The 27,954-nt window shown below is 35.9% G+C and overlaps 1 protein-coding gene across 1 annotated transcript; it reads right to left on the bottom strand.

Moving 5' to 3' along the window:
* Positions 1-633: 633 nt before the first annotated feature.
* Positions 634-14,471, bottom strand: LOC127961944 (circularly permutated Ras protein 1-like). Its single transcript, XM_052561262.1, has 20 exons — positions 14,182-14,471; positions 13,467-13,550; positions 12,962-13,051; positions 11,319-11,411; positions 11,146-11,232; positions 10,971-11,068; positions 10,683-10,883; positions 10,550-10,600; positions 10,366-10,455; positions 8,958-9,109; positions 5,284-5,365; positions 4,942-5,066; positions 4,406-4,490; positions 3,253-3,359; positions 3,020-3,129; positions 2,801-2,912; positions 2,500-2,640; positions 2,323-2,416; positions 1,279-1,329; positions 634-1,062 (listed from the first exon to the last, which is right to left on the bottom strand). Exons 2-20 carry the CDS (start codon positions 13,546-13,548, stop codon positions 967-969), a joined length of 1,947 nt encoding a protein of 648 aa, XP_052417222.1. The 5' UTR covers positions 13,549-13,550; positions 14,182-14,471; the 3' UTR covers positions 634-966.
* Positions 14,472-27,954: the final 13,483 nt, after the last annotated feature.

A 27,954-nucleotide genomic window follows, 5' to 3' on the forward strand; every position in this document is an offset into this window, starting at 1 on the left:
AATAAGTAACACTTCAGTATGGGACTACTAGTTGCTTATTGGTGGAATTCTGTGAAATGAATTAGACTTGTAAATTGAGATGAAAGTACAACATGCTTATTGGCAGATGAAATAAATTTGTAAATGAATGAATAAATAAATAACACAAGGAGATTCTACAGAGATCTGGACCTGATCATGACTGAATTAAAGGTCTTTTGTGGTCATCTTGTGGGGTGAACCAGAGGTCATATGTGCAAAACAAAGCCTTATTATGGAAAAACCTGACGTAGTGTTAAATCTGTAGAAAAACAGATGTGTTTTCTTCAGGGAGAACCAGGTGACACAGGTTTCCTAGGTACATACCGTCTGCAGAGAGACAGATAGAATCGCCTCATTTCAAGAGTGGTATTTCAAGAGTCAAATGCTACTCTACATCTGCCATTAACATAAGGGGAAAGACAGAGAGAGAGAGAGAGAGAGATAAGAAAGAACAGAGTGCAAATGATCAGGGTATTTTTGTCACGTACATCACTAAAGTTGGTTCTGTTGACACACTTTTACCAGTCGTTATCCTTTAAATCAGCGTACATTATAAAATTATTTGAAAATTTTAATGTTTTGTAAGTAGAAAGAGTAAGAAGAATCAGTCTGTGATTTCTATAAAACATGTTTTATTTGATTGCATTACACTGAGTCCTTAGTATCTAAACTGGTAATCTGACATACATTTACTAGTTACAAGATACTCACATAAAATTGCACAGACCAGCCAAACTGAAATGCACAGAAGTTAAATACAGCAGTGATGGCATGAAAAGAAACTCACCAGCTGGATACAAGGTTATCAACTCATAGTTTGCATATATTTTATATTGCATATATTCTAAGCAGTATTCATTCTCCATAGTTTGAGACTGATATAGCAGCCTATATGACTGGTTTCACATTTAAATGACCGCTCATGAGTCCTGTTGACATCTGAGTTCACTGCTCCAGCATGGCAACTCTCTGTCCCTTTCCGCTCACGCTCTTGGCTCTCTTCATTTGATAGACCACATTGGCCGCCGCATCTGAGAGACTCTGGAGGAGAAAATATTTGATGTGATGATCCATGATATTTAAGCATGCTTTCTTATTCATTTTATGTATAACATGTTTTTCAACATCCTAACAAGTTTGTGTGTACATCCAAGTTTAAATTAGATTTTAAATCCCATATTTGATGTTACATATATACATACATATATATATATATATATATATATATATATATAGCGTGGGAGATCTTTAACTCACCGCAGTGGAAGGTGTTCGGGATGCTGGGATGGTGTCAGTGTCTGTCTTGTTCTGTTTAGAGTAAAAGTGTGTCATGCTTTTAGCACAAGGACTTTATCATTTAGTCACAATGATTCATCTATAATGCTTATATGGCTTGGGGCACTTTTGTAGCTGAGCAGATTTCAAAACATACTGAATGACACATATCTACAAGCATTATTAGTGTGTATCTATCCAGACTGTGGTATGCTGAATTAAGTAAACAATGACAATGCTTGATAAATGCTCTGCTAATTTATTTTGAAATAGTTTACATAGTTTATTCATGTAATAAAAACACTTATTCATGAAAATGCTTGAATAGCACGACCTACTGATTAGTTAAATATTTCATTATGTTTTAATGACTTAATAAAATTAATGATTATTTTTGGAACAATAAAGATTTTTAAAGATAAAGAAGGCTGCATTTATTTAATCAAAATACAGTAAAGCAGTAATATTGCTAAATATTATTGTAATTTATTTCTCTAATGGAAAAGCCAAATTTTCAGAAGCCATTAAAGGTATAGTTGTCCCTGACCACTGAAGCTAAAAATCCTCGTTTGTGTTCTACTGAAGAAACAAATTCACTTACATCTTGGATGCCCTGGGGGTAAGCAGATAAACATCAAATTTTAATTTTGGGGTGAACTAACACTTAAATCCAGTCTACAGTGTCATGTGATCCTTATAGAGATATGTAGAGGAGACAGTATAGACATCTATAATGTTACAAAAAAACACTATATCAAATAAATGCTGTTAATTTTTACTTTGTTCTTTCCATTCATAAAAGAATCCTGAAAAATGTATCCCAGTCCACAAAAACATTAAGCGGCACAGCTATTCTCAACACTGATAATAATAAGAAATGCTTTGAGCAGCAAATCAGCACATCCGAATGATTTCTGAAGGATCATGTGACACTGAAGATTGGCGTAATGATGGTGGAAATTCATAAAATCCTAAAATAAATGATTATTTGTACTATTATTTGTTAGGTTGAGGGTGTATTCACACCTGGTTGACCGTGGTGAGGTCTTCACAGATCATACTCATGGTGCTGATCCAGTTCCCATAGATACTCTCTTCTTTAGGGCTCGGCTTCTGTTGACTGTGAGATAAACATTAAGAGAGATATATTCTATACCTACACATATGATGTAGAAAAGTGGCATCTGGAGAGGTTTGCCGTACCTGATGTCTTTCAGAAGATCCTGCTGAGCTGTTAGCTGTCTCTGTGCTTCGTGTACTCGGCCCTCCATAGTCAGCCTGGCACACAGCTGGGCACAGTGGACGCCCAACACAGACATATTTAAACTGCCTGCCCACACCCAACTACACACACAGGACAAGACACAGAGATGGAGAAAGGAAGATTGAGATATATATACTGTCTTACTATGTCTACTGCAATTACATTTTTGCAGATATTTTACATGTGAAACAGCTGATGATAAATCACTAAGTGTATTGTGTAGTATTTGTAGTTGTTTGCCTGCTGGTGGTGACACGTTTCTGTTGAGTGATGACTCTTGTCACTTTCTGCAAATCTCGAGTCTTGAAACTCAGCTGCAGCTGAAAAGGGACCCGGTCCCGTTGCTGGAAACCTAAAAAAACACACATTTAAATAAAAAAAATCTACATTTCCTGTTCCATATGAAAATGCATTCATTATTATTTTTTGATTGCACTGTATATTGTATTTTGTGCTTACTTTCAACTTTTTCTGGTCTGACTGCAAACTGGAAAGTGATCTCAACACCATCTGTTACATTGCCAATCTCTCGTACTAACCTATGATTATCCTCCTCATAGGGGAAGTATCTGAGTCAAACAGAGAAGAGGATAGAAAAAAAGAGACAGAGGCTATGCAATGAGTGTATGCATATTTGTGTTTGCATGTATTTGTGCATGTTTGTGTGAGTGAAGGTAGTAATGGATACTTACATGCCATCTGGTGCCAGCAGTGTTGCCATAACACTAGTTGCCAGGACACTGTCAGCTATAGCGCTCTGAATCTCTGTGGCAACTGTACCAATGTTTACAATATTTATCTGAAAGTGGATGAAAAATACATAATATGCTTTTAACATTTAAGATCTTGGCTTATATGTTATATCACAGTTTTCAAAGAGAAACACAGCCTTCCAAAACATGGGGGTTGGTAAGATTTTTGTGTTTTGAAAGAAGTTTTTTCTGCTCATCAAAGCTGCATTTCTTTGATCAAAAATATAGTAAGTATTATTACAATTTAAAATAACTGTGTTCTATTGTTATATTTTTAAAAAGTAATTTATTCCTATAATGCTAAGCCGGATATTCCGCATCATTACTCCAGTCTTCAGTGTCACATGATCCTTCAGAAATCATTATAATATGCTGATTTGCTCAATATATATTTCTCACTATTATCAGTTGTGCTGTTTAATGTTATTGTGGAGCTGTGATACAAACAGAATTTATTTTAAATTAAAATCTTTTGTATGATTACAAATAAAAGTATCAATTAAAAAATGCTTATTATTCAAACTAGGTGCAAACTAATAAGCTAGTGGTGCACACTACAGAGATGGATGACAATAAAGCGATTGATGTCTTGCAAACGTATGCACCAGTTTCCTATTATCATTGTTTCAAAGCCAAAACTCCTTTTCACATTCAAATGCAGCAAAAGGGGAAATACTGAACACAAATAGTCCTTCCTTGTATGTGTGGGTGTCACTTGTGATAAGCATCGGTTTCTCTGAAATAGGCTTCATGCTACATGTCTTAAACCCATTAAAACAGATTAAGCTTCTAGGATGTGCTTGAAGTCTATGTTATAACATGAGTGGTGACAGACAGTTGCTGTTTGCAGAAAATGTCGAGTGAAGGGGTCATGCTGAGAATGTGAACATTTTTCACATAGTTTACAATGAGCTACAAGTGTGTGAGCCGTAACCACATTAGGGAAAGTCAACACCCTAGGAGAAATGGATTGTTGCAGCAATCCTCATGTACCTCTAGGTTTCTCTCTTTACCATCTTATCTGATAATTGCAACATGACCCAGACTGCTAAACAGAAAGGTGGAGAGCAGATGAGCAGCAGCAGTAACTCACTCTGCCTCCTGTGTGATCAGCCAACCTCCCGACCTCTGCCAAACGACAGTCCTCTCCTTCAAAGGTCATCACTGACACTATCACACTGTAAATAACCACAGCAACAGAAATCTATGGCTTAATGACCACAACTAATACAAATAACACTGGACACATCATGATTTCTTTAGGAACACTGGCCTACATTCATTGTTGTTCGCTAAAACCAGTGTTGGACAAGCTACTATAAGAAAAGCAATCAATTATTAGCTTGTAATTTAGCATCTTCAACAGTGTAGGTTACTAACTACTTGCTAAAAATACTGCATTCATTCCTAAATTGAAAATCAGCCTCGACCAGTTTGAAAATAGGAGGATAGAAATGGAAAGGCTCATTTAATTCTTTCACACACGCATACGCACACACACACACACACACACACACACACACATATATATGATAAATATAATTTATTACTTAATAATGCATCACACCCCACATGGGGAGAAACTAGCATAATATTTAGAAAGAGATCTGTGTTTTGCAGCCGGCTTACCCTTTTTCAGCAGCATAATGGGCTAACTGATTGTAAAAGTAAGGTGAGGGGGCAGGGCAATATGAAGACTCTTGATCTAATTGGCCTAGGCCTATGTTGGCCTGCCCATCTGTGCAAATTATAACCTGAAAAAAATATAATATGAAAAATTACACAAATATATACACGAAATGTATAGCATCAATATGAATTAGTAGCTAAAGCAAATAATTGCATAAATTTGCAATATGATATCTGACAAGTGTCCTCTTCTAGACTATGGCTTAACACAGAGAGTATTGGTTTTATCATTGCAGCACATATTTATCATAACAAAACAGGTACATTTGTCAGAACACATACTTTTGACCCCGTGAACTGAGATGCCATGGCAACAGAGATGAGGGCAGCGGGTCCCAGTGCTGTGGCTCCATGCTCTCTGAGTCTGAGAAGAAGAAACCGTAAGTTATCACACACTGAGACGGAATACTGGCTTAAAGGTCCTATGACATGAAAATTTCACTTTCTGACGTTTTTTAAGTTTAATATGAGTTCCCCTAGCCTGTATATGGTCCCCAAGTTTCTAGAAATTTGAATCTGTGTAAATCAAGATTTTTCTATCTTTCTCTGCCTTTGAGAAAATGGAAGCTCAATCGGGCTGATCTTGAATCTCCTCGTTGTGACGTTGCAACGAGAATTGTTACCTCCCCTTTCTCTGCTTTGCCCGCCCAAATATTTACATATAATTCAGTGGCAATGTCAGCACAGGCGTTTCAAACAGACTTTTATGATATGGATTCGACGGCACTGGCACAAACAGTGAGTAACAGTGTTCATTAATGCCTGATCTGAGATCAGTGATTTCTGATGGGTAGCTAATCATTCAAGTTCACACAGACTTTCTTTCTAAATCGTTTAATACTGTTTATGCATCAGTGAATCAAGTCAGTGACTAAACGATCAACTTCACGTTGTTTCTCTTAGTAGCATGAAACAAATCTGTTATTTAAATTGTGATTTAACTACAGAGAGCGATCAAAGAATGCTCGCTTTTTTCCGGAGCTGTTACACATCGCGAGTATATCTGCACGCTTGTCCAAACTGCCGTAACAATGAGTGACGCTGTTATGCTGCACAATGAAGCTCTTACTGTATTCATTTGTTTGCTGTTAGCTGTGGTGAAAGCATTTTGTGAGAAAACTTGTTGCAATAATGACGAGATCACTGCATCCACGCGATAAACAGACTCTGTCTACTCAATGCTCATCACTGCAGCCTTTCATGTGATGGGAAAAGATCGAAAAAATAATTATATAATCAACAAATCCACGATTCGTTAATCTCGACAGCTGTAATAGTAAATATATATATATATATATATATTTACTATTACAGCTGTCGAGATTAACGAATCGTGGATTTGTTGATTATTAGGGATGCACAATATTGGATTTTGGCCGATATTCGATATGCCGATATTTTCAAAATAATTTTGGCCGATACCGATATATATATATATATACACATTTTTCGCCTGATAAATTTAAACTTTAATTTTACTGAAGAGAAATCCATGTATCTCTTCTGTACTGATTCTACCATAAATGTATTATTTTACAAATGTAGACAGACATTCACATCTGAAAAACAGGTCAATTATTTCACTTGGAGAATATCGGTTTGGCTCATCAGCAGAAATATTAATATCGGCCGATACCGATGATGGTCATTTTAAGCTTTTATCGGCCGATACCGATGTTGTGCCGATATTATCGTGCATCCCTATTGATTATATAATTATTTTTTCACATTTTGGGAATTTTCGTGCCAATTCGGGCCCGACTCCTCCACACACAATTGAGCCTACAGGCTGATAGAGGCAACCGTGGTGGACAGTCGAGGTGTCATTCTTTTTTTTACATCATGGTTGGCTCATACATGTACAAATGAAAACTCTATCTTAAAGATTTTTTTAAGTAAAAACCTCCACATAGCTCCTTTAACAATAAAATGTATTACTTTTCTTTCTCTCTTTATTCTATATCAGTGGTGCCATATATATATATATATATAGATGTAATAAGATTTAAATATTTACATATTATATAGATGGATGGATGCATGGATGCATGGATGGATAGATAGATAGATAGATAGATAGATAGATAGATAGATAGATAGATAGATAGATAGATAGATAGATAGATAGATTTTTTCTTCCGTGTCTGTTGTGAGTTCAAAACACAACAGTTCAATGATATCTGGTTCGCAAACTAATCACTCGATGTAACCGGATCTTTTTGAACCAGTTCACCAAATCGAACTGAATCGTTTGAAACGGCTCTCATCTCCAATAAGCATTAATCCACTAATGACTTAAGCTGTTAACTTTTTTAATGTGGCTGACACTCCCTCTGAGTTCAAACAAACCAATATCCCGGAGTAATGCATGCACTCAAACAGTACACTGACTGAACTGCTGTGAAGAGAGAACTGAAGATGAACACCAAGCCGATCCAGATAACGAACAAACATTGACTCGTTCACTAGTGAAGAACCGTTTCTGTCAGACGCGTCCGATTCGTGAACCGAGGAGCTGATGATACTGCGCATGTGTGATTCAGAGTGAAGCAGACCGACACACAGAGCGTCTGAACTGAACTGATTCTTTTGGTGATTGATTCTGAACTGATTCTGATTCTTATGAGTGCGGGTAAACCGAAGGCTTGAATCAAGGGCAATCATCACCAATGACGCCATGACGTCGAACGCCAAAAGAACCGGTGAACCGTTTTCTTCAACCGGTTTATTGAATCGAAATGTCCAGAAGAATCGGTTCTCGGAAAAGAACCGAACTTCCCATCACTACTGGTGATCCGAAAACCGATGCAACTGGTTCTTGACTCGAGAACGAGTCAGTCTTTTGTTCGTTATCTGGCTCGGCTCGGTGTTCATCTTCAGTTCTCTCTTCACAGCAGTTCAGTCAGTGTACTGTTTGAGTGCATGAATTACTCCGGGATATTGGTTTGTTTTAACTCAGAGGGAGTGTCAGCCACATTAAAAAAGTTAACAGCTTAAGTCATTTGTGGATTAATGCGTATTGGTGACGAGAACCGTTTCTAACGATTCAGTTCAATTTGGTGAACTGGTTCAAGAAGATCCGGTTACATCAAGTGATTCGTTCATGAACCGGATATCACTTAACTGTTGTGTTTTGAACTCTCTCACAACAGACACGGAAGAGAAGACAATGCTGAATAAAGTCGTAGTTTTTGCTATTTTTGGACCAAAATGTATTGTCGATGCTTCAAAAAACTGACCCGCTGATGTCACATGGACTACTTTGATGATGTTTTTCTTACCTTTCTGGACATGGACAATTTACCGTACACACAGCTTCAATGGAGGGACTGAGAGCTCTCGGACTAAATCTAAAATATCTTAAACTGTGTTCCAAAGATAAACGGAGGTCTCACAGGTTTGGAACGACATGAGGGTGAGTTATTAATGACATAATTTTCATTTTTGGGTGAATTAACCCTTTAAGTGTCTTGCTCAGGGACACATTGGTGTTGCACAGTGGATTCGAACCCAGGTCTCTCACACCAAAGGCATGTGTCTAATCCACTGGTTTTATGCTCTAGGATCACATAAGGTTTTCTACATGGTTGTACATGGTTTAAAATAATGATGTGAAGCACTATATCTGCTTACACCCTATGATATTTATATTTATGCTACCTTCAACTGGACATAAAAAGCCTCCCTAGACACATTTGTGGGTTTGAGCTCATTGCTTTTTTTGAGTATAGTCTTGGCTTATAACAGGATATAGTGGTTTCTTAAAGCTGTATCTTTAGACAACAATTCAGACAGTTTATCCACTGACAGAAGCACAAAACACAAAATCAGACAACCTAGCAGAAAAAAGCTCAGTGGTAAACCTACAAAATACTCCATACGCAAACACAGAAAAAAAGATGACGTGACCTTTGATAGATATACATACAATAAAAGCCTGAGAACTTGTCACTCACTCTTTGATTTTCTGGGTGAGAGGTTGGATAGTCTCTGTAACGCAGTGAGGGGTGCTGTAGTTCTCACCCTCCTTCTTCAGATAATCATAGTCCATCAGTGCCCAGTCTCTCAGAGTAAGAGGAACCTTCGTGCCATCACCATATACTGTCACCTAAAAACCACAAACACAACTATTCATGCTTTTCTGAACTGTAATCTATAAACGGTACCATAAAGCACCATGAGAGCTATGCTGCTACTCTTTACGTCTGTATCTAGTTCCCTGAAATGGCTTTTCATTTGCTAAACTTAGTAGTTTCACATGCTCCTTTAATTCCTTCACAGTGAGTTCTGGTTTCCTCATACCAGACGCCACATGCTTTTCAAAACCGAAACAAGACTGGGAAATGCTCAGTCATCACGTTTTATAGTTCTGTTGAATTCTGGCTTCACAAGTATGTAGCTCTTTCTTATTTATGTGGTTCTGACATAGTATGAATTACAGGGAACATTCAGTCTGGTTCTGTGTCGGCAAAATCTACCAGCATAAACTCCACAGAGATGCTTATTCTGACAAAGAATAACCCACTTGGACAGGAAGAGACCATCTGACTGGCATGTATAATGACCAACCACAGTTTATAGTGTCGTTTAGCCAATAACCTATCCAAAATATATGGAATTATACCAGGTGTCTTCAAACTTTATTGAAGCTACCCTGCATGTAATATAAGAGCAGCTTTATATTTTCATGTTTAAAAACATTTACAACAAGTGAGAAAAATCATGTTAAGACAACATGTTGGAAGTTAGAAATAAATCAGTTGAACATAAGGCAAAGTGAATTTTCTAATTATTTGTATTAGGTAATATTTTATATAATATTTTTATATATATATATTTGATAGGTAAAAATTGATAGCCTGAATGCACTGTAAGTCGCTTTGGATAAAAGCATCTGCTGAATGCATACATTTAATTTAATTTAAATTTAATTTATTAAGTTAATCTTTTTTTTCTACCTAACATTAGAAAAATATTGTGCAGAATAAACATGAGATAATTTTTTTTTAAATAAATTCTAATGGGAATGTATAGTGCTTTTCACAATAAACATATTTCCAGGAAAATTACATCTAACAATTCCATTATATATAATAATATATACATAATATATTTTAAATAATATATAAACATTTTCCTCTCTCTTTTTCCCCAGACCCCAGTTAAACAATGTCTTTATTACACCACAATAATTCCATACAGCAGCAGATTTTGCAAACAAGTATACAGAAAAAATAGAGGAAAATGTTTTATGTCTTTGTTATCAGAACTGGTTTGTGCACATAAAGTTCAAAAAAGCCTAAAATGTACTTGATACCATTACAGCATCTCCTATTGTTATCCTTTTCTGGCTCACATCTCTACCTCATTGTTAAACGTCACCAGTGCAACTCTTCGGTGAGGTGAGGTTTTCTGAAGAGAGCAGAGCACCATCTGAAGAGCTTCTTGGACTCCCTGCATCCAACAAATGGGAGTATAACTTCACATTTATTGTGCATGTTCATGCAAGCAAAATTTTTTTTATATTAAGTCAAAAGTCACCTCTCACCTGCAGTCGAGAAATATATGTGGGTGATCGTGTGCTGTTACCGGGACAGATCTGAGAGAAAAATATATTTAATGAGAACAAGTGCAACAACAAAACAACAGCTCGGGATATCTGTAATGAAAGTGACCGGCACCTCAGATGTGACGCTCATACTTCCGGAAATGTCCACGCAAAGGACAATAAGCAAGTCGTCTAGATTCTCATAATCTGTGTCCTCATCATCGTCCAAGTAAAGTATATCCCGGCCTGGAGGATTGCGCAAAGCAAACCGGCCTCCCTTCAGTGTAGTCTGGGGGTAAACGTTCTCCTTCCCACAAAACTCACAGTTCCATATCTAGAAAAAGAAGGACAGGAATCACTTTGAACAAAAGTTGGTGTCATATAGTGTCACAGTGGTTTTGCACCTCCTGGTATAACTTACTATTGTTTTCTGGTGTGTCTCTGAGCTGCTTGCTGAGGACATGATGGCATTGCATTTCCCACAACGCACTGGTTTCTGGCTGCTCTGTATAGCAGATGCTAAGGAGATAGTAAGTGAGCCGAACAGATGTAACATTTAGGAAGTTTATGTTTTCAAAAATGACTGTTTAACACACCTTTACCAATATCCACGAGGCTTCCCACTTTTAGCGACACAACATTTACATTAGCTTTAAGCCGAGTCTCTCCATTATTCTCCGGACCTGAGAAAGAAGTGGATGGAAAATAATACATGACGGTCGGAACACAGAGTTTGTTTTTTGATTCAGAAGCGTGAATGTCTTCTCACCTCTCGGTGGTATTGGTGGTGGGAGTGCGCTGCAGAGAGTTTCTCTTCTCTGTATGGTACGAGGTGGTACAGGTGGTGGAGCCATCGATGGAGCTGTACAAAAAATAAAATAAAATGAAATAAATAAAGGATAAAAAATAGTATAAATCCTATACAAATATTTTTTTTTCAAATGTTTGACGTCATTTTAAAAAGAAAAGTAACACTTTCATTCAGCGAGGATGCATTAAATTAAGATTTCTGTTCTAAATAAGTGCTGTTTTTAACATTGATGATAAAAACAAATGATTATTAAGCACTAAACGAGCATTTAAGAATGATTTCTGAAGGATCATGCTACATTAAAGACTGGGGTAACTGCTGTTGAAAATTTTCAGGAAAAATTAAAAAATACACTAAAATAGAAAACTTAAAATTACTTTAATTTACTTTAAATTTCATAATATTACAATGTTTATTATATTAAACTATATAAATAACAAATAAATGCAACCTTGGGGAGAATAAGAGGCTTCCATTTTTAAAGATTTCGAGATTGGACCAAATAACGTAAACACCTAAGCATTTTTTCTTTATTGATGCATTTTTTACATTTGCCTTTAATACAGCTTCCAGCTTTCTTTGACTAAATACATCAAACTTTGTAATAGTGTCCATTAGAATGTCATCTTGTTTTACAGATGCTGGAGGAGGAAATCAGCTTCGCACGCTTCACATTAAAACTGTCCACAGCGGTTTGATAGCATTCAGATCAGTTGACTTGTCTGGAAAGGGCAGATGTTTTTATCTACCAGGTATTATGGTCATGACAACATCTTTATTTATTTTTTTGCATTTTAGCATTGATGTCTGTGATTTAAGTTTTAGCAGTTGCAGCTCTTTCATTAATGTTGGCTTTGTGAAGTTCTCTGTGGTCAGTTTTTGTAGATCCAGGATCTTCAAGGTCTAATGCTGCCTATGATAGTCGTTCTGTGTTGTTTTGGACATCCTTATCATTCTCTTTTAAGTTTTCGTCAGCTATTCTTTTTCACGGATGAAGTCTTGCTATTTTTTATGTATGCAGTCATAAACAAAAAGAAGTCTGTCAAGTCACACATTTCACAAACCACTGGTACTAACCACGGCTGAACACGACTTGTATCACATTAATATACAAACCAGACAGCAGAAATAATGAAAAGATAAATAAAAATAAATCAGAACTTTTTGAATGTGTCTGCAGCCTACATACATCTTTTCTGAATGATAATGGGCATTTGTGTCATTTTATCTAGACTCTGGGTATAAATCACACATCATGCGCACCTATGAAATTTCTCTGTCATCAACTTTCACACCCACAAAAAGGATGTGATCTTATTTTTTCCAACCAGCATTTTCTTTTCAAGAGTACTTGCATGTCTTTTGAAGCAAGAGAGTTGTTCCACTCAACATTTAAAGTCAACCAAACAAAGCTTTAATCAAACAAATGAGTCAATTCTGCCGTTCTTGATCAGAACTAGTAACAAAACAATTGCCACAAAAAGAGCATTAAAGATATAACTATTTCTCACATGTACAGAGGAAATACAATCCACTTATTTGGAACAATGATCATAAAGCAACACTGAGGTAAAAAAAAAAACAAAGTGTCACTTAGTCACCTGGTGTCTGAACAAAGGTGACGCGGTTGTCGTAAGGATGATCGCAGACAGACTGAGCTCTGGACAGACAGGGAAGAGTGGAGGCAGAACCTACAAAACATGAGGGATAGATGGAGTTACACACTGAATATTTGTGCCAAATAATATAAAAATACCCTAATACACAACATGGGGAAAGTTGTCACAACCTGCCTATTATACAGTAGGGTATTTAATGTTATTCAAGTGAAATTTCAACAGTAAAAAGATTATGAAGTACAAAACTATTAACAAAACAGCTAAATATTAAAAAAACGTTTCAACCTAGCAATGCACTGACATTAAATCTGGCATAGCCAGGCATTTGTAAATGAACCGTTGTCTAAAAACGTTGTTGTTGAGTTTTCCCTTAATACATATCACTCTTCGTTCACTAATTATGTCTCTTTACATGTCTCGTCAGTATCATCTGTGCTGTATTATTAAATGTTAGTAACCAACAATTCTCCGTTAGCGTACAACTGACCTTGATTTGAGACTTTAGCTTCATCTTCGGTTAAGCTCTCGGACCTCCAGTTACACACAACATGACTGCAAGCGAACTCCATCTCTGTGGGTGATAAACAAAGAGAGAAAGTCTTGGTAAAAATAGTCAGACATTATACTTACCATCAAGTTCTGTTCTTTACAGTCACATCAAAATAGAAACCTGTAACGCCCAGGCTCTTTAAAAATAACTTCAGCTCGTATCTCTTCACATTTTCCTGGTTGAGTTGTGTACACTGAAAACGGCAGATAATGCTTTGTTTTTCGGTGCAGTTTTGCCTTTCATTTCCTGCTGAAATGGTTAACCTTTACTTTGATCTCTGTAGCTGGAAGCAGTTACACGTGTGGTAATCACTTGTGGCAGTTTGATTTCCTTCTAAAATGATCTTAATCCAGAAGATGATGTGATTAATCATTAAAACAATGCTAGGATATGTCTTTGCCGTCATCAATCACTGCAGTTTTATCTTTTCTTCTCTGTCCTTTCCTTTCCTTTTCTATTAAACCAAGAGCGAACACACTATAGTGTTATAATTTGTGTAAGATGTATAAATAATACAATGATGGTAGTATTCAATGAAACTACAAGCAAAATGAGTGAGGGGTTGACTTCACTGATACAAGATACTTGCTAATATACAGTATATTAGAAACATTATCTCTGATGAACTCTACAATGTTTGAGATGTACATACCTGGTGATGGTTGTTCAAAATAAAGCGTCTGTCATTCAGTTTGCATAGAAAGCCAGCAACATTATAGTCTTGCCCTTCACACACCTTCTGTGCATGTTTGACTGTGTGCGCGGAGACACAGGAAGTCAGGAAACTGTGGGTGCACGACTAGAAGAAAAAAAAAAGTTAAAGAATAAGAGCGAGAGAGAAACGAAACAAGATGTCCAGCTTGATTGTGTGCCTCAGTGTAGATATAAATACACTCGTTTTTGTTCTTCCTTTTATGTTTTCATCTAACACGGACTTTGATTCATATGCCAGGCTTACATTTACACAGAAATATAATTCAGTCGTTTAATCATTAACAGCAGGGCAAGGCTTTCACACTGGGTGTAATATAAATACTCATACTTACGTCATGCTGATAAATATTCCCCTAGGCTCAAAACGGGATTGTCAAGTTTCTTCTGTAGACATGGATAAACATGCTGGTTGGAGTATAGTGAGAAATGAATCTTTAACGTGCACCAGGACACACATAAAATATATGCATTCTCATTATGTTCATTTTTGACATTATTTACTAAAATATATATATTTTTTAGAAATGAGAAAGGGTGTTTGTCCATACAGTGGAAGTCAATGGTAACAAAAACTAACATAAGAGAGTAAGTCATACAGAATGACATGAAGGCAAGTTATGATGACAGATTTTTTATTTCTGAGGGAACCATCCCTTTAACATTGGATTATTCAAAATGATGTCAATACAGATTAAAATGTTTTATTTAGTTAGTTTTTTACAACTAATTTGCATTTAAAATTATGTTAAAGGATGTTTACTAGTGTTCAACCTTCTGCGGCCTTTGGTCATTTCTGACCAGAGACTTTTACATTTTGAATATTAAAAAATCAAAGCTTCACCAGAATGGTACGGGACTTGGTGACTTTTATGGCACTTGGTATGTGAACACAAAAAAATTGAGGGCATGATTCGAAAAAGCTAAGTGATCGTAAAAAATACTAAAGAGTCACACTCATGGTCTTGGGTCACAAATGGCCAACCATAGAAAAATAAATGGGAAATGGGAAAAAAACAATAGACAATACAAAAAATGTTTATGCATACAATCTTTAAACCCCCCACAATGCAGAAAAAAAGCACAGCAATGAAGTGGTGAAACCTCGAAAACATCTAGAGTGCAAAATCAAAACACCAACTCACATAACATCAACACACACGTGGACACACACTTGTACGCACATACACACACCTATGAACTGGTGTGACTGTAACACTGCAACTATGTAAAATAAAAGGAATAATTCAACTACAATGCAGTAAAAAGTGTAGAGCAAGAAAGGGGTTACACTGTTAAACATCAAGAGTGTAAAACGGATTGTAATAATAAAAACTTCCTAATCATCCGGAAGAAGGAGGCGGGAACCGGCGCACAATCAAACATCATTTTAATATTCAAAATAAACACAAAACAGCCAGCCCCTCGAGGACGACTGGTGCGCGCAAATAAACTAAAACATAAAATATGGCCCAGGCCCTCTCTCGTCCATCACTATCGTCGCTCCAGTTTTATATCCTTCCATCTCCTCTGTGGGACTCAAGACCGGCGGTGGGGCACAGGTGTCGCGGATTTCCCCATGACCCCATCACTCTACCGGCCTTGCTCGTTCCCCACATCTCTCGGCCCCGCCCCACTCGTCACATACCCCCATCGCCCCTCGCAGGCCGGGAGCCGGGAGGTACGCCCGAGACTGACTGTGAAGACCATGAGTGTGACTCTCAAATGAGGAGTATACACAAGGGTTAAATTGACTTTTAATAATGCAAATTTTCCCATTCAAACCGTATTTATATTAACAAATGTAAATTACATGTAAGAAATGCATAAACCTTTACAACAGTAAACGAAAACAATTCCGCTACAAAGCTCTCTCATTTTGACACTGGTTGGTTGATTAATTATTTAGTATTTCCAGAATTGAAGCTTAAAACAAGTATATATTTATATATATTTACATTTTATTTCAAAAGAGTTATTTAATTTTGAGTTTTATTCTCCCATTAATCCATCTTTATTTTTGTATTGATGTATGCTGTAATGCAAATAATTTATTTTCGTTTGCTATTTATTTTGAGTGAATGAGTGAATGAATGATGCATTTGTATAGCACTTTATTGTGTATTGATGTACACACAAAGTGCTTTACAATCATATGAGGGGGGTCTCTCCGCAACCATCACCAGTGTTGTAACGGGGCTGACGAGTCGTTAGACGTGCGGATCCATGTGCAAGCTTTTATTAAACAGAGACATTGTCATAACAGGCATGGGTCAAACAGGAGCACACAGGTATGATATCGGCGAGACACAAGAATAATCCAAGGGCAAGCGTGGGTCTCCGATCAGCGAACAATATCCAGAGGGCTAAGCAAGAGGGGTAATCCAAAATCCAAAGCAAAGGGTCAAAACATGAGTAACGGCAAAGCAAGAAAAAGACTAAACTATGAAATCTATAAACTGAAACAAGACTACGAAAACTAATGAAAACTAGACACAGAGACAAGACTATAAAACAAGAAACTTAGACAAGACTAAGAAAACAAACACTGAATGGCTTGGATTTGCAGCTATCGCTAGGAGAGGGATGAGTGCAGAACAATACTCGGCAGTGTGTGAAAGGAAGTCCAGTGCTTATGAAATGTGTGTCTGATTGTGCTGTGTGTGTGTGTGTGTGATTGGTCTCAGGTGACCGTGATTGGTGCAATGGAGCATGGGAAATGTAGTCCAGGATGTATTGTGTAGTGTGAGAGTCTGTGTTGTGGATGATGACCTCTGGTGGTGAATTAACGGATGTTCAGTGAAGCATTCAGTGTGTAAAGCATTCACTTAACAGATGAAACATGGCAGCCACAGAACAACAGTGAGGCCCAGTCCGATTACAGAAAGTTGAATTAAATACCTTGGGTTGAAGTTAGTGCATGCAACAACAAGAGAGAATGTCTGGTTCTCAGAGGCAGTGCTGTTCATGTTTCTTTTCAAGTTAAAGACAGAAAAGACATAAAGAATAACAAATAAAAGAAATATCAAAAAAGAAAATACATTCCCATGTAAATAAGTAAATAGTCAACACATATTAATCCCCTGTTAAACCTGTTAAACGGACCTGATTATGGAGAGATACGCGTCAGAGTTGTTACAGTGGCATCCCTGAAACTTGATTTCCTGCTGTTGGTTTAATATTTTTGCATTTATATGTCTACATTTGATTAATGAATGGAAAATATGCAAATATAGACTGCAAGGCAGCATTTTAACTTTTTTTTTGTTTGTGAGTTTTTGAATGAGAATAAACTCTCCATGTTAACATATTATTCTTTAAACGAATAGTCTATAAAGGTCATCAGGACCTTGTCACAGCCCCTAAAGGTCACCAAGTATATTTGGTCTATGTTTGTGTCTAGACTTCTATTATTTTTACATCTCAACAAATCATTTATTAATCTTTTCTTCATGTTTTTGCAGCACCCAATCTAAAGTGGAAACAATTCATAATTTGTAAATGTTTCATCCTGTTTGTTAATCATTATAATCAGCAGTCACCTCAATGGCAAAATGTGTCCCATGACTTGAATTCATCCTATTACAAATCATTTATAAATCATGTTTTCATGTTTTCTCAATCTAAAGTTGACACCATTCATTATTTGTAAATATTTATAAAAATATACTAAATAAACGTATCATTTAATATCTTTATGGGCTGCTGTAACAATGTTTGTGTAAAGGTGGTTAGTTAAGTTTAGTAAAATGCATGCAAAAGGCTTAACATTTATATAATTTGGGTGCAAAATATGTTTGTATTGCCACAACATCGCTATGAGCTTACTATTGTCAGTAAACAGGATATTCATTGAAACATTCATCACGAAGAGAAAAACAATCAGTTTTTCTAGAAAATGCTTGTTTATTTATCAAAATAATATTGAACTGTGCTCCCTTATAGTAATCAAACCCCTGCACACTTTTGACTTCTTAACCAACCCTTAAACTGACCCATACCATCAAACCTGTCCCTAACCCTACCTGTATCACACATTAATAGCAGCAAAAGTGGTTGTTCATTAACAAAAGCTTTTAAGCATTGTATAACGTCTGGTCATATCATTTGTGACCCTGAACCACAAAACCAGCCTTAAGTGTCAATTTTACAAAATGGAGATTTATTCTTAATAAGTAAATTTACTTATTAGTCTTAATAAAGTAAATTTACTTTCCATTGATGTATGGTTTTAAGTTTTGGACAAACTTTTGCTGAGATACAACTATTAGAATAATTGGACTGGAATCTGAGGGTGCAAAAAAACTAAATACTGACAAAATCACCTTTAAAGTTGTCGAAATGAATTCTTAGCAATGCATATTACTAAACAAAAATTAAGTTTGAAAATGATCAATGATCAATGAGATCATGAATGACAACTATTAGAATAATTGGACTGGAATCTGAGGGTGCAAAAAAAATCGAAATACTGACAAAATCACCTTTAAAGTTGTCGAAACGAATTCTTAGCAATGCATATTACTAAACAAAAATTAAGTTTGAATATACAGTAGGAAATGTACAAAATATCTTTATGGAGCATGATCTTTACTTAATATTATGATTTTTAGCATAAGAGAAAAATATAATTTTGACGCATAGAATGTTTTTTTTTTGTTTTTGTTTTTTGGCTATTGCTACAAATATACCCCAGCAACTTAAGGTTTTGTGGTCCAGGGTCACATTTGTCGATTTTTAAGAAGTGCATGTTGATATGATATGAAAGCTTAATAACTTTTGTATGCATTTTAATAAGTTTATAAGGAAAAATATCTAATTTCTAGCTGTTTGAATGTATAAATGTTTTGTTAAGCATTAGAAATTTGTTAATGATTTATTAAGATTAGTTATTATAAGTGTTTCTGATCGATGCTTAACAAACACATTCCACAAGACCACAGTTTCGACCTCTCCTGCTTTATTAACAAGAACCTTTTTTGGTGCATGAAAATTTACCAAGCTTGGATAGATAGAGAAAAGGCTGTATTAAACTAATTCCTTGAATTAACCACATATTGCTGCCCAGCATCACACAGAAAGAAGCATAAGTGATGTATTTCTTCATACTGAAAACGAACATATCCATGCCATATGCAGTAGATATGCAAACTAGAATGACAGTGATGATTACAAATGCTCTCTTTTTCTGTTGGTACATCCCTTCCTTCTGTGTTTCACCGGGACTTGGTCTCAGCAGGATCTTGAGCACTCCTAGACTACAAGCTGTGATCAGCAACAGGCTGATTGCTAGAGAGACAAGGTAGGCTGCAATGGGGGCATCTGGAAAGGTGAAAATAACAAAGCCTCCATAAGACAAAGTCAGTAGCCAGACCAGAGCAGCACCAATATATCTGTGCTTCACAAAGACTGGGTTACGGTAGATCACTGGATGGGCCACGGCTATGTAGCGCTCAACACAAATCAAGCAATTCGAAAAGGGACGGCCAACCATGTAGCTTCCATAAAAGAATATTGCAAGGAGCATTGTGTGTTTAAAGTTAAGAGTGAAAGCAACCAGTGTACACAGAAAAAGGAATATAGAGTTAATTTCTAATAGAGACAGGTTCACTGTAAAGATATCTGAGGTTGCCAGATTCCCTCCTTTTCGAATGTCACTTGTGCCCAGCCAGACGACCCAGGTGTGGGTGGGCAGGAGGACCAGGATCTGAAGTGCTGTGACACTGAGTCCAATAGAGTTCCCCGGGTAAGAGTCTGTGCATGTGAAAAAAAGAGGGGATGTTTGGTTCGCTGAGTAAGTGGTGGTCATCTTGCTCTTCAGTCGAAACAGCTAACAGTATCTGAAGGGACACGAAGAGCAACTGAAAATTAAATGAAATGGTGCAATGAAGATTCTTTTAAAATGTATAAACAGAAAAGTGTACAGGCTTGAAAAAGTGAACTGTTAGCAATGGTTACAGAGATGCAGCTATTGTATTGCATACTGACCTAGTTCTGGACAGGTAACTATTTGAGTGGTTCCACAGCTTTCATGCAGTTTAGTTCATCTCACCTTACTTATACCAGCTGTGTGTCTGAGGATGAATTATACAGGAAATATGCAAATAAACTAAATCTCTTTAAAAGATGAAAAAATATTTTGACATCTGAAGGTAAATTTCACAATGAATAACTTGCTTTTGTAATTATAGTTATTTCCCAATAAACAGTAGTTTATGTCTTGCTCTATGCCCTTCATATTGGCTTGCTTAATTAGGGTATTGGACATCATAGGATTAGAACAAAACGAACTGAATAGAGCTGAATAAATGATACTCTTGTTAGAGCTGTTTTACAGGAGAAATTGTTTTTGCCTTATCTATGAAATAAACAGAAATATTTACTGTAGTTTTATATTCATTCATCTTGGTCTTTTCTAGGTGTTTTATTATTATCGAGTTAAAAATAATACACACATATTCTGATATTATTTGCATATCAAATTAGTTACAGACAACATGCAAATATCTATAAGGAGATGCCATTATGCAAATGTCACAAAGTTTAGGATTTAGGAGACCTGTATCAGACATTTATAAATGATTATAGCTACTAATTATTTTTCCTGTAGTTAAGTGTTTCGTCACTGCTAAACAGCTTTGAGATCCATTGCACAAATAACAAAATAGCTGATTTATTTATTTATTTGCTATGAATATTATTCAGAAATTATCTAAAACCTATAAATAAAAATGAAACTGTATAAATGCAGATGCTGCTGTAAAAGTAGTTTTATGCATCATATTTAGACACGTTTAGATTTATTATTAATATTTTTATTATTTAACATTAGAATATATTTTCATTGCCTGTTTTTACATAAAAATGGAAAAGTGATATACTGTACATTTTCCTATCACATAAGTTTGCCTTTGCTGCACTTGCCTCTGACCAGCATATAAAATAGTACTTGTAAAATAGACGTCAGATATTTAGTCTTATTTTGTCCTTTAAATACAGAAGATGCTTTGTGTATTTTAAAGTCACCATTAAATGCTTTATTTTCACAGGTTGGTGTAAAGAGGTTGTCATTATAGTTTGCATTGCATTCAAATGAACTGAAACAGATGGCACTGTTGGACTGTGCCTTCTGTATAAACACATATGATACACTATTTCCAAGTCCACATGTTGACAAAAGTGACAATAGTAACTAATATCATGGAAAAATGTTGGATAATGCAGATTTCAGATGAATCCACTGAAAATTTTTATAGTATAGAATAAAATATTCTATTGGATCACATTTATTCATTTCGCAAACACTTTTATCCAAAGTCACACACAAATAAGGAATATAACAAGCAGGTCATCCTAAAGAGTATCATGACTAATGCTAAAAAATACAAAGTTTCTAATTTATCAACAGATTACTATAGAGAGCCAAGAAAGACAGACATTAATATATTCACTCATTCTGAAATCTAAATACTTACACATCTATAACATGATGCATATTACCAACAGACATATCTAAAAGTTAACAGTTTTTGATGCATGTCAACTTGCCTACCTTCGACAGGTAGAGGTAAGGCTGAACTAGAGCATTTGGCAAAAGGGTCCACCAACTTAAACCTACAAGTACACAAAAAGTATTGTATGGAATTTGATCCCTCAGTGTAATAGCACACGAGACTGTCCCATAGCCAAACACCAGTGTGATCAAGAGGACTGTGATGACTACAAAAGCCTTTCTCTTTTGTTGATTTGTTCCTTCTTTCCCCTTCTGTCCATCTGCTGGACTGGGCCTCTTCAAAACCCACAAAATCATTAAAGAGCAAGATGAACACACGACTAACATTGCTAGAAACATTCCTGTGTAAAATTTGGGTATTTTAGGGAAAGAATCCATAATAAACCATCCAAACATCAGGATTATCAGCCAACCCAGCCCAACAAATAGCAGTTTAAGTTTAGAGGCTTTAATGTTTCGACGGTAGAGCAACGGAAAGACCACCGCCAGGAATCGCTCCACACAGAAGTAGGTTTGAAAGAGCGGTCGACCCACAATTAACATACTGACCATGTAATTAGAAATACGAATAATAACTTTCTCATCAAGGGTTGTTCCTAACAGATAAATAAATATGGAGGTGTTACCAGTGACCTCAGCAACAGACAGATTGAAAAAGACAAAATTTGAAGATGCAACGCCTGTTCTTCTTGCCAGCCACAGAAGCCAGACGTTCAGAGGCAGCGTGAAGGCAACATTGAGAAGGATGTAGAAGGCGATTAAAACATTTCCTGGATAGGAGTCCATGCACTCGAAAATCTGAACACCAGAACCGTTGCTTGTAGACTGTGAGGTGCAACTGGAGAGAAAGTACGCAGTGTTGTTCACAGCCATATTTGCTCTGAGTTTCCTTTCTTTTCTGTATAGAAAGAAGGTAAAATGGTTTGTTTTCTAACAGAAAGGAAAAAGAAAAGGGAACACAGTGTGTTTTGTATGAGTGCTATAGTACATTGATAGATTAGTGTAAGTCATGCACATTTATACCAAATACATTTTAATTACACTTCATTATATATATATATATATATATATATATATATATATATATATATATATATATATATATATATATATATATATATATATATATATATATATATATATATATATATATATATTAAAGAAAATCAGCTGTCATACTCACACATGAATAGTTGCACTTTATATCCATGACGCCTGTTATGTGTTGTGAGGATGTTGCTTTTATGTTGTTATAATAACCCCTCCCTCTGTCCGAATGGATCTTATGGGTCTGCAGTTTTAAATGTTATTTTACTACTTATTTTGATGGAATTTGATCCCCTTTTAGGTAACCATTCAAGTTACTGGTTATACATCGCAATACATTTACAATGTATGGTAAAACAGGATTTTAAATAGCACATTGAATTGCATATGTAATGGACTATAAGCTATATCCTTCCAATATAATAAACACAGATGTGACAGGTTAAATAGGATGTCACTATAGATTACACTGGATTCAAATGATCTCAAACAGATGGCACTGTGGGTTTGTGCGCTCTGTGTTTCCACCAAGCCAACAAACCACATGCTGTCAAAGGTGACTGTAATGAATTGTGCCATGGTGTTTGATAACCACTGAGATTTTATATGAATCCAACAAATGGAGTAGTTGTATTTAAAACACATTTTAATTAAAATGATCAGTGTAATTATAACAGAAAACATATTCAGACAACAAAGACCCAGGTTATTAAAATCCACATTTAAATACAAGCAAATGTAAGCGTCTTCTGGCAAATGATATATATATGTGAATGACATTTTTAAACCTAATGCATTTGACCCTGTTAATCCCAAATATGTATATTAAACAAATATATCAACAAACAACCTAGAGAACATATTAAACATTTCTGATGCATGACAACTTGTTCATTTTTGACAGGTACAGGTAAGGCTGAACCGCACCAATTGACAAAAAGGGTCCACAAACTTAAACTTAGAGCAAAACAATAAGTGTGGTATGAAAGTTGATCCCTGAGCAGAATAACACATGAGACCGTCCCATAGCCAAACACCAGTGTGATCAAGATGACTGTGACAGCTACAAAAGCCTTTCTCTTCTGTTGATGTACTCCTTCTTTCTCTCCGTCCCCTGGCTTGGGTCTCTTTAAAACCCACAGAATCATGAGAGAACAAAATGAACACACAACTAACGAACAAGTACAAGTATTTAAAATCATATTTTTTGATTCAACAATCAAACCTAAAAATATCACAGAATTGATGTATAGTAATGAAATATTGTGAACAGCTCTGGAGATGAAATGAATGTGTTCATGTCCCCATATTAAGCAGTATACACAGAAAACATTTCCCATTCATTCACACAGAGACGGGCAGACTTGCCATTGTGGCATGCATTGAGTGAACGCTATTGTGTTTGTTTGTGCTTTGTAATAGGATATTAATCCATATTGATTAAAAATTTACAGAGCTTATTGTTTTTATCCTCCAAAAAATGTCATGATATGAAATGGCTAATCACTTGTCACTATTTATAGAAGGTGCTTGGTAAGCACCTCAGAGTCTTGAGATATGGGCTACAGTTGGAACCACTCACTATATATTTTTTGGAGTTATTAGAGCATTTATAGACCTATATATTGCTTTATCTAGGCCTACATCATATCTAAAGTTTTCACACATCGTTGTGTAGAACGTTTAGGAACCAAATATGTTATTGGGCCTTTACAGAAAAACAAACAGGCTGCCTGACTGAATATATATTCACGCATGGTGTGCGGTGGTGTTATGAGATAAGGAGGCAAAGTCCTCAAAGGAGTCCTAAAAACTCCCACAGATGATGCTACCTTGCACAAACGGGATTTATAAAATTTTAAATGCTATATTTGACCATTTATGGTTAATTTTTATACTACAGATGTCCCCGATTCACATTCAGATTAAAGTTATCATTCAATCACTAGTATCCCAGCAACTTACCTTCGCTCTAATTTATTACACTCAAAAGTCCATTTTTAGACACCCCTAAGGATATTTTAAGAAAATAATACGATATATATATATATATATATATATATATATATATATATATATATATATATATATATATATAAAGTAATAGGATAAAACAATGTGCATCCATGTTTATGTTATATCCATTTCTATATTATGCAGATCTTAACCTCATTAAAAAGGTTTTACTGGAAAACCCAATTGTTTTGCTAACATGTTAATTCTAATTAATGGAAAAAACAACAACTCTAAAGACCATATACTACCAATCTACAGAGCTTGTCACTACAGACTGCACTACATTCAAATGAACTGAAAATGATGACACGGTGGGTTTGTGCCTCCTGTGATCTACATGTTTCCACCAAATATAGTATCAATTATGTCAGAAAAGTGTTTACTAATGGGACTCTTGCCTAGTATAAGTTGAGCATTTCCTTTAATAACTGGTGTAAATTAGAAAATGGTTAGCCTTTCAGCAGTGAGCATTCACAAATTTGGTTGACATTAAAAATAATTATTAATAGAAGCCATTGAAATAGTTTAACCAATTGTCATCGCAATCAGTTAAATTCACCATTACACTTCAGTGCAAGATTTCCCCAGGCAGTATTTACAACTGGATTTTCTGCAATGGCCAACCAAAATCTGTTCTGAAAGTGAGTTCTATGCTTCATACACTTTTTGGCTTTGTCTTTCACGAAACACAAAAATAGTAACTTATTTATGCCGTGCTACAGTGCTACTATTGGCCATGTTATTGTAGATCTTTACTGCAGAGTTTAGCTCTAACCTTTCATAAACTGTAGACAGACAAGTGCAAATGTAAAGGTAATGATTATTAATACTGTCTTGATTACTGTTCGTAAAGAGGTTGTCACTTCAATTCACCCTCCATTCAAATGAACTTGAACTGATGACATTGTGGGTTTGTGCCTTCAATAGTAATTTCCCACCAAAGCTATAGACCACCTGTTGACATACAAAGGTAACTTTACTAACAACTGGGAGGATTTCACAATATTACACTGAACAAACACAGAGAAACTGAGGTAGTATTTGACACTCGTTTATTTTAAATAATCAGTAACAGTCAAACAGAGCATTTTCACAAATATTATTACATATTATACAGAACAAATCTAACACAATTGAATGCATACTGTAATCTATATGAAACAACATCTACGGACACATTAAACATTTCTGATGTACTGCAACTTGTCCACTTTAGACAGGTAGAGGTAAGGTTAAACTGCGGAGCTTGGCAAAAGGGTCCCACAGATGGAAAAAACTACTTTCATATTACGCAAAGTGGTCTAGAAGCAAATCTCACTAATGATCTCAGCAACAGATTGGTTCAAATCCCAAAGTCTGAAGACGCGTCGCTTGTATTTCTTTGCAGCCACAGTTTCCATCATGCAGCAGTATAATTATGGTAGTAATAAAATGTCCTGGATAGGAGTCCATGCACTCAAAAAACTGAACAGCAGAACAGTTTCTTCTGGACAGGCAGGAGATGTTTAATGCAGTGTTTGGTCAGATTTCTTGTCATTGTTGGGTCAAAGATAATAGATTTTATGCATATGCAATGCTTTCAAGCTGTATAAATGGGTATATGCATGGGTCAATGCAAACAAAGCCATGTTCATAGGTTTAGAATATGTAACAAGAAAACTAATTATCAGTGTCAGATAAACCACATTATCATTATATACAGACATTATTAGTGGCTATAGAGCCATTATTAATGCCTTCATAATTTATTACAGACAGATCTCAAGCATCAAGTTCCATTTGTTTGTTTTTTTGTTTTTTGTGTCATAATCACATATGAATAGCTGCACATGTATGTGTGGAGCCTGTAGTGTGTTGATGGATTTAGGACGGTGTCATATTGTGATGGACACTTCCTTCATCCACAGTGATCAAAGAAACAACTAAGGTCTCCGGCACCAGCACAAAAGTCCAAACACAAGACAAAACCGGGAACATGTGACATTAGACTGTATAACAGAGCATGAAATAGGATATAAGACAGATATCCAATTGTATTTAAAACAAACTAAGTGACCAATGTATATTTACACATTTTTCACAAAAATAAATGAACATATTTTTTCCAATCTTTTGCTTAGCTTTAAGCAACATTTATGACATTTATGATCGTCTCTGAAAATCTTAAATGTTTTTGATGCAAGGCAACCTGTTGATTTTTGACAAGTAGAGGTATTGCTGAATGGCACTACTTGGCAAAAGGGTCCACCAACTTAAACCTACAACTACACAAAAAATTTTGTATGGAAGTTGATGCCTCAGCATGAAAACACATGAGATTGTCCCATAGCCAAACACCAGTGTGATCAAGATGACTGTGACGGCTAAAAAAGCCTTTCTCTTCAGCTGACACGCTGCTTCTTTCTCCTTTCCTTCCCCTGGTTTGGGTCTCTTCAAAACCCACAAAATCATGAAAGAGCAAGATGAACAAGCAACTATCGTTACAAGATATATACCCCAGTATAGCCATACAGGAATTAGGGGGTAGGAATCCATTGTATGCCATCCAAAGATCATGATGATTAGCCAGACCAGGCCAACAGGTAATATTTTAGCTTTAGGGGTTTTCATGTATTTTAGATAAACCAGTGGATGGACCACTGCCAGGTAGCGCTCAATACAAAAAATGGTTTGAAAGAGCGGTCGACCCACCAGAAATGTACTGCCCAGGTAATTAGAGATGAGAATGACAACTTTCTTATTAAGCAAAGTACCTGACAGAAAACTAGTGAGGGAAATCCCACAAATGATCTCAGAAACAGACAGGTTCAAAACGACAAAGTCTGACCATACAACACCTCGATTGCTCCACACCAGCCACAGAATCCAGCAGTTCATAGGCAGAAAAAGGAAGAAGTTCAGTACCATGTAGAAGCCAGTGAAAACGTTTCCCGGGTAGGAGTCCATGCATTCAAAAAATGGATCACCAGAGCAATTGCTTCCAGACAGAGAGATGTAATTGGATAAAAAGTCAACAGTGCTGTTCACTTCCATAGTCAGTGTGATTTGCCCTGGTATGAAATAGGGTGGGAAAAAATCATCTGTACATATATTTTGTATGCACTTTTTCAGAAATGGTCAGATTATTCCAAATAAAGC

This window comes from Carassius gibelio, chromosome B7 (genome assembly GCF_023724105.1).
Source record: "Carassius gibelio isolate Cgi1373 ecotype wild population from Czech Republic chromosome B7, carGib1.2-hapl.c, whole genome shotgun sequence".
Lineage (NCBI taxonomy): Eukaryota > Metazoa > Chordata > Actinopteri > Cypriniformes > Cyprinidae > Carassius > Carassius gibelio.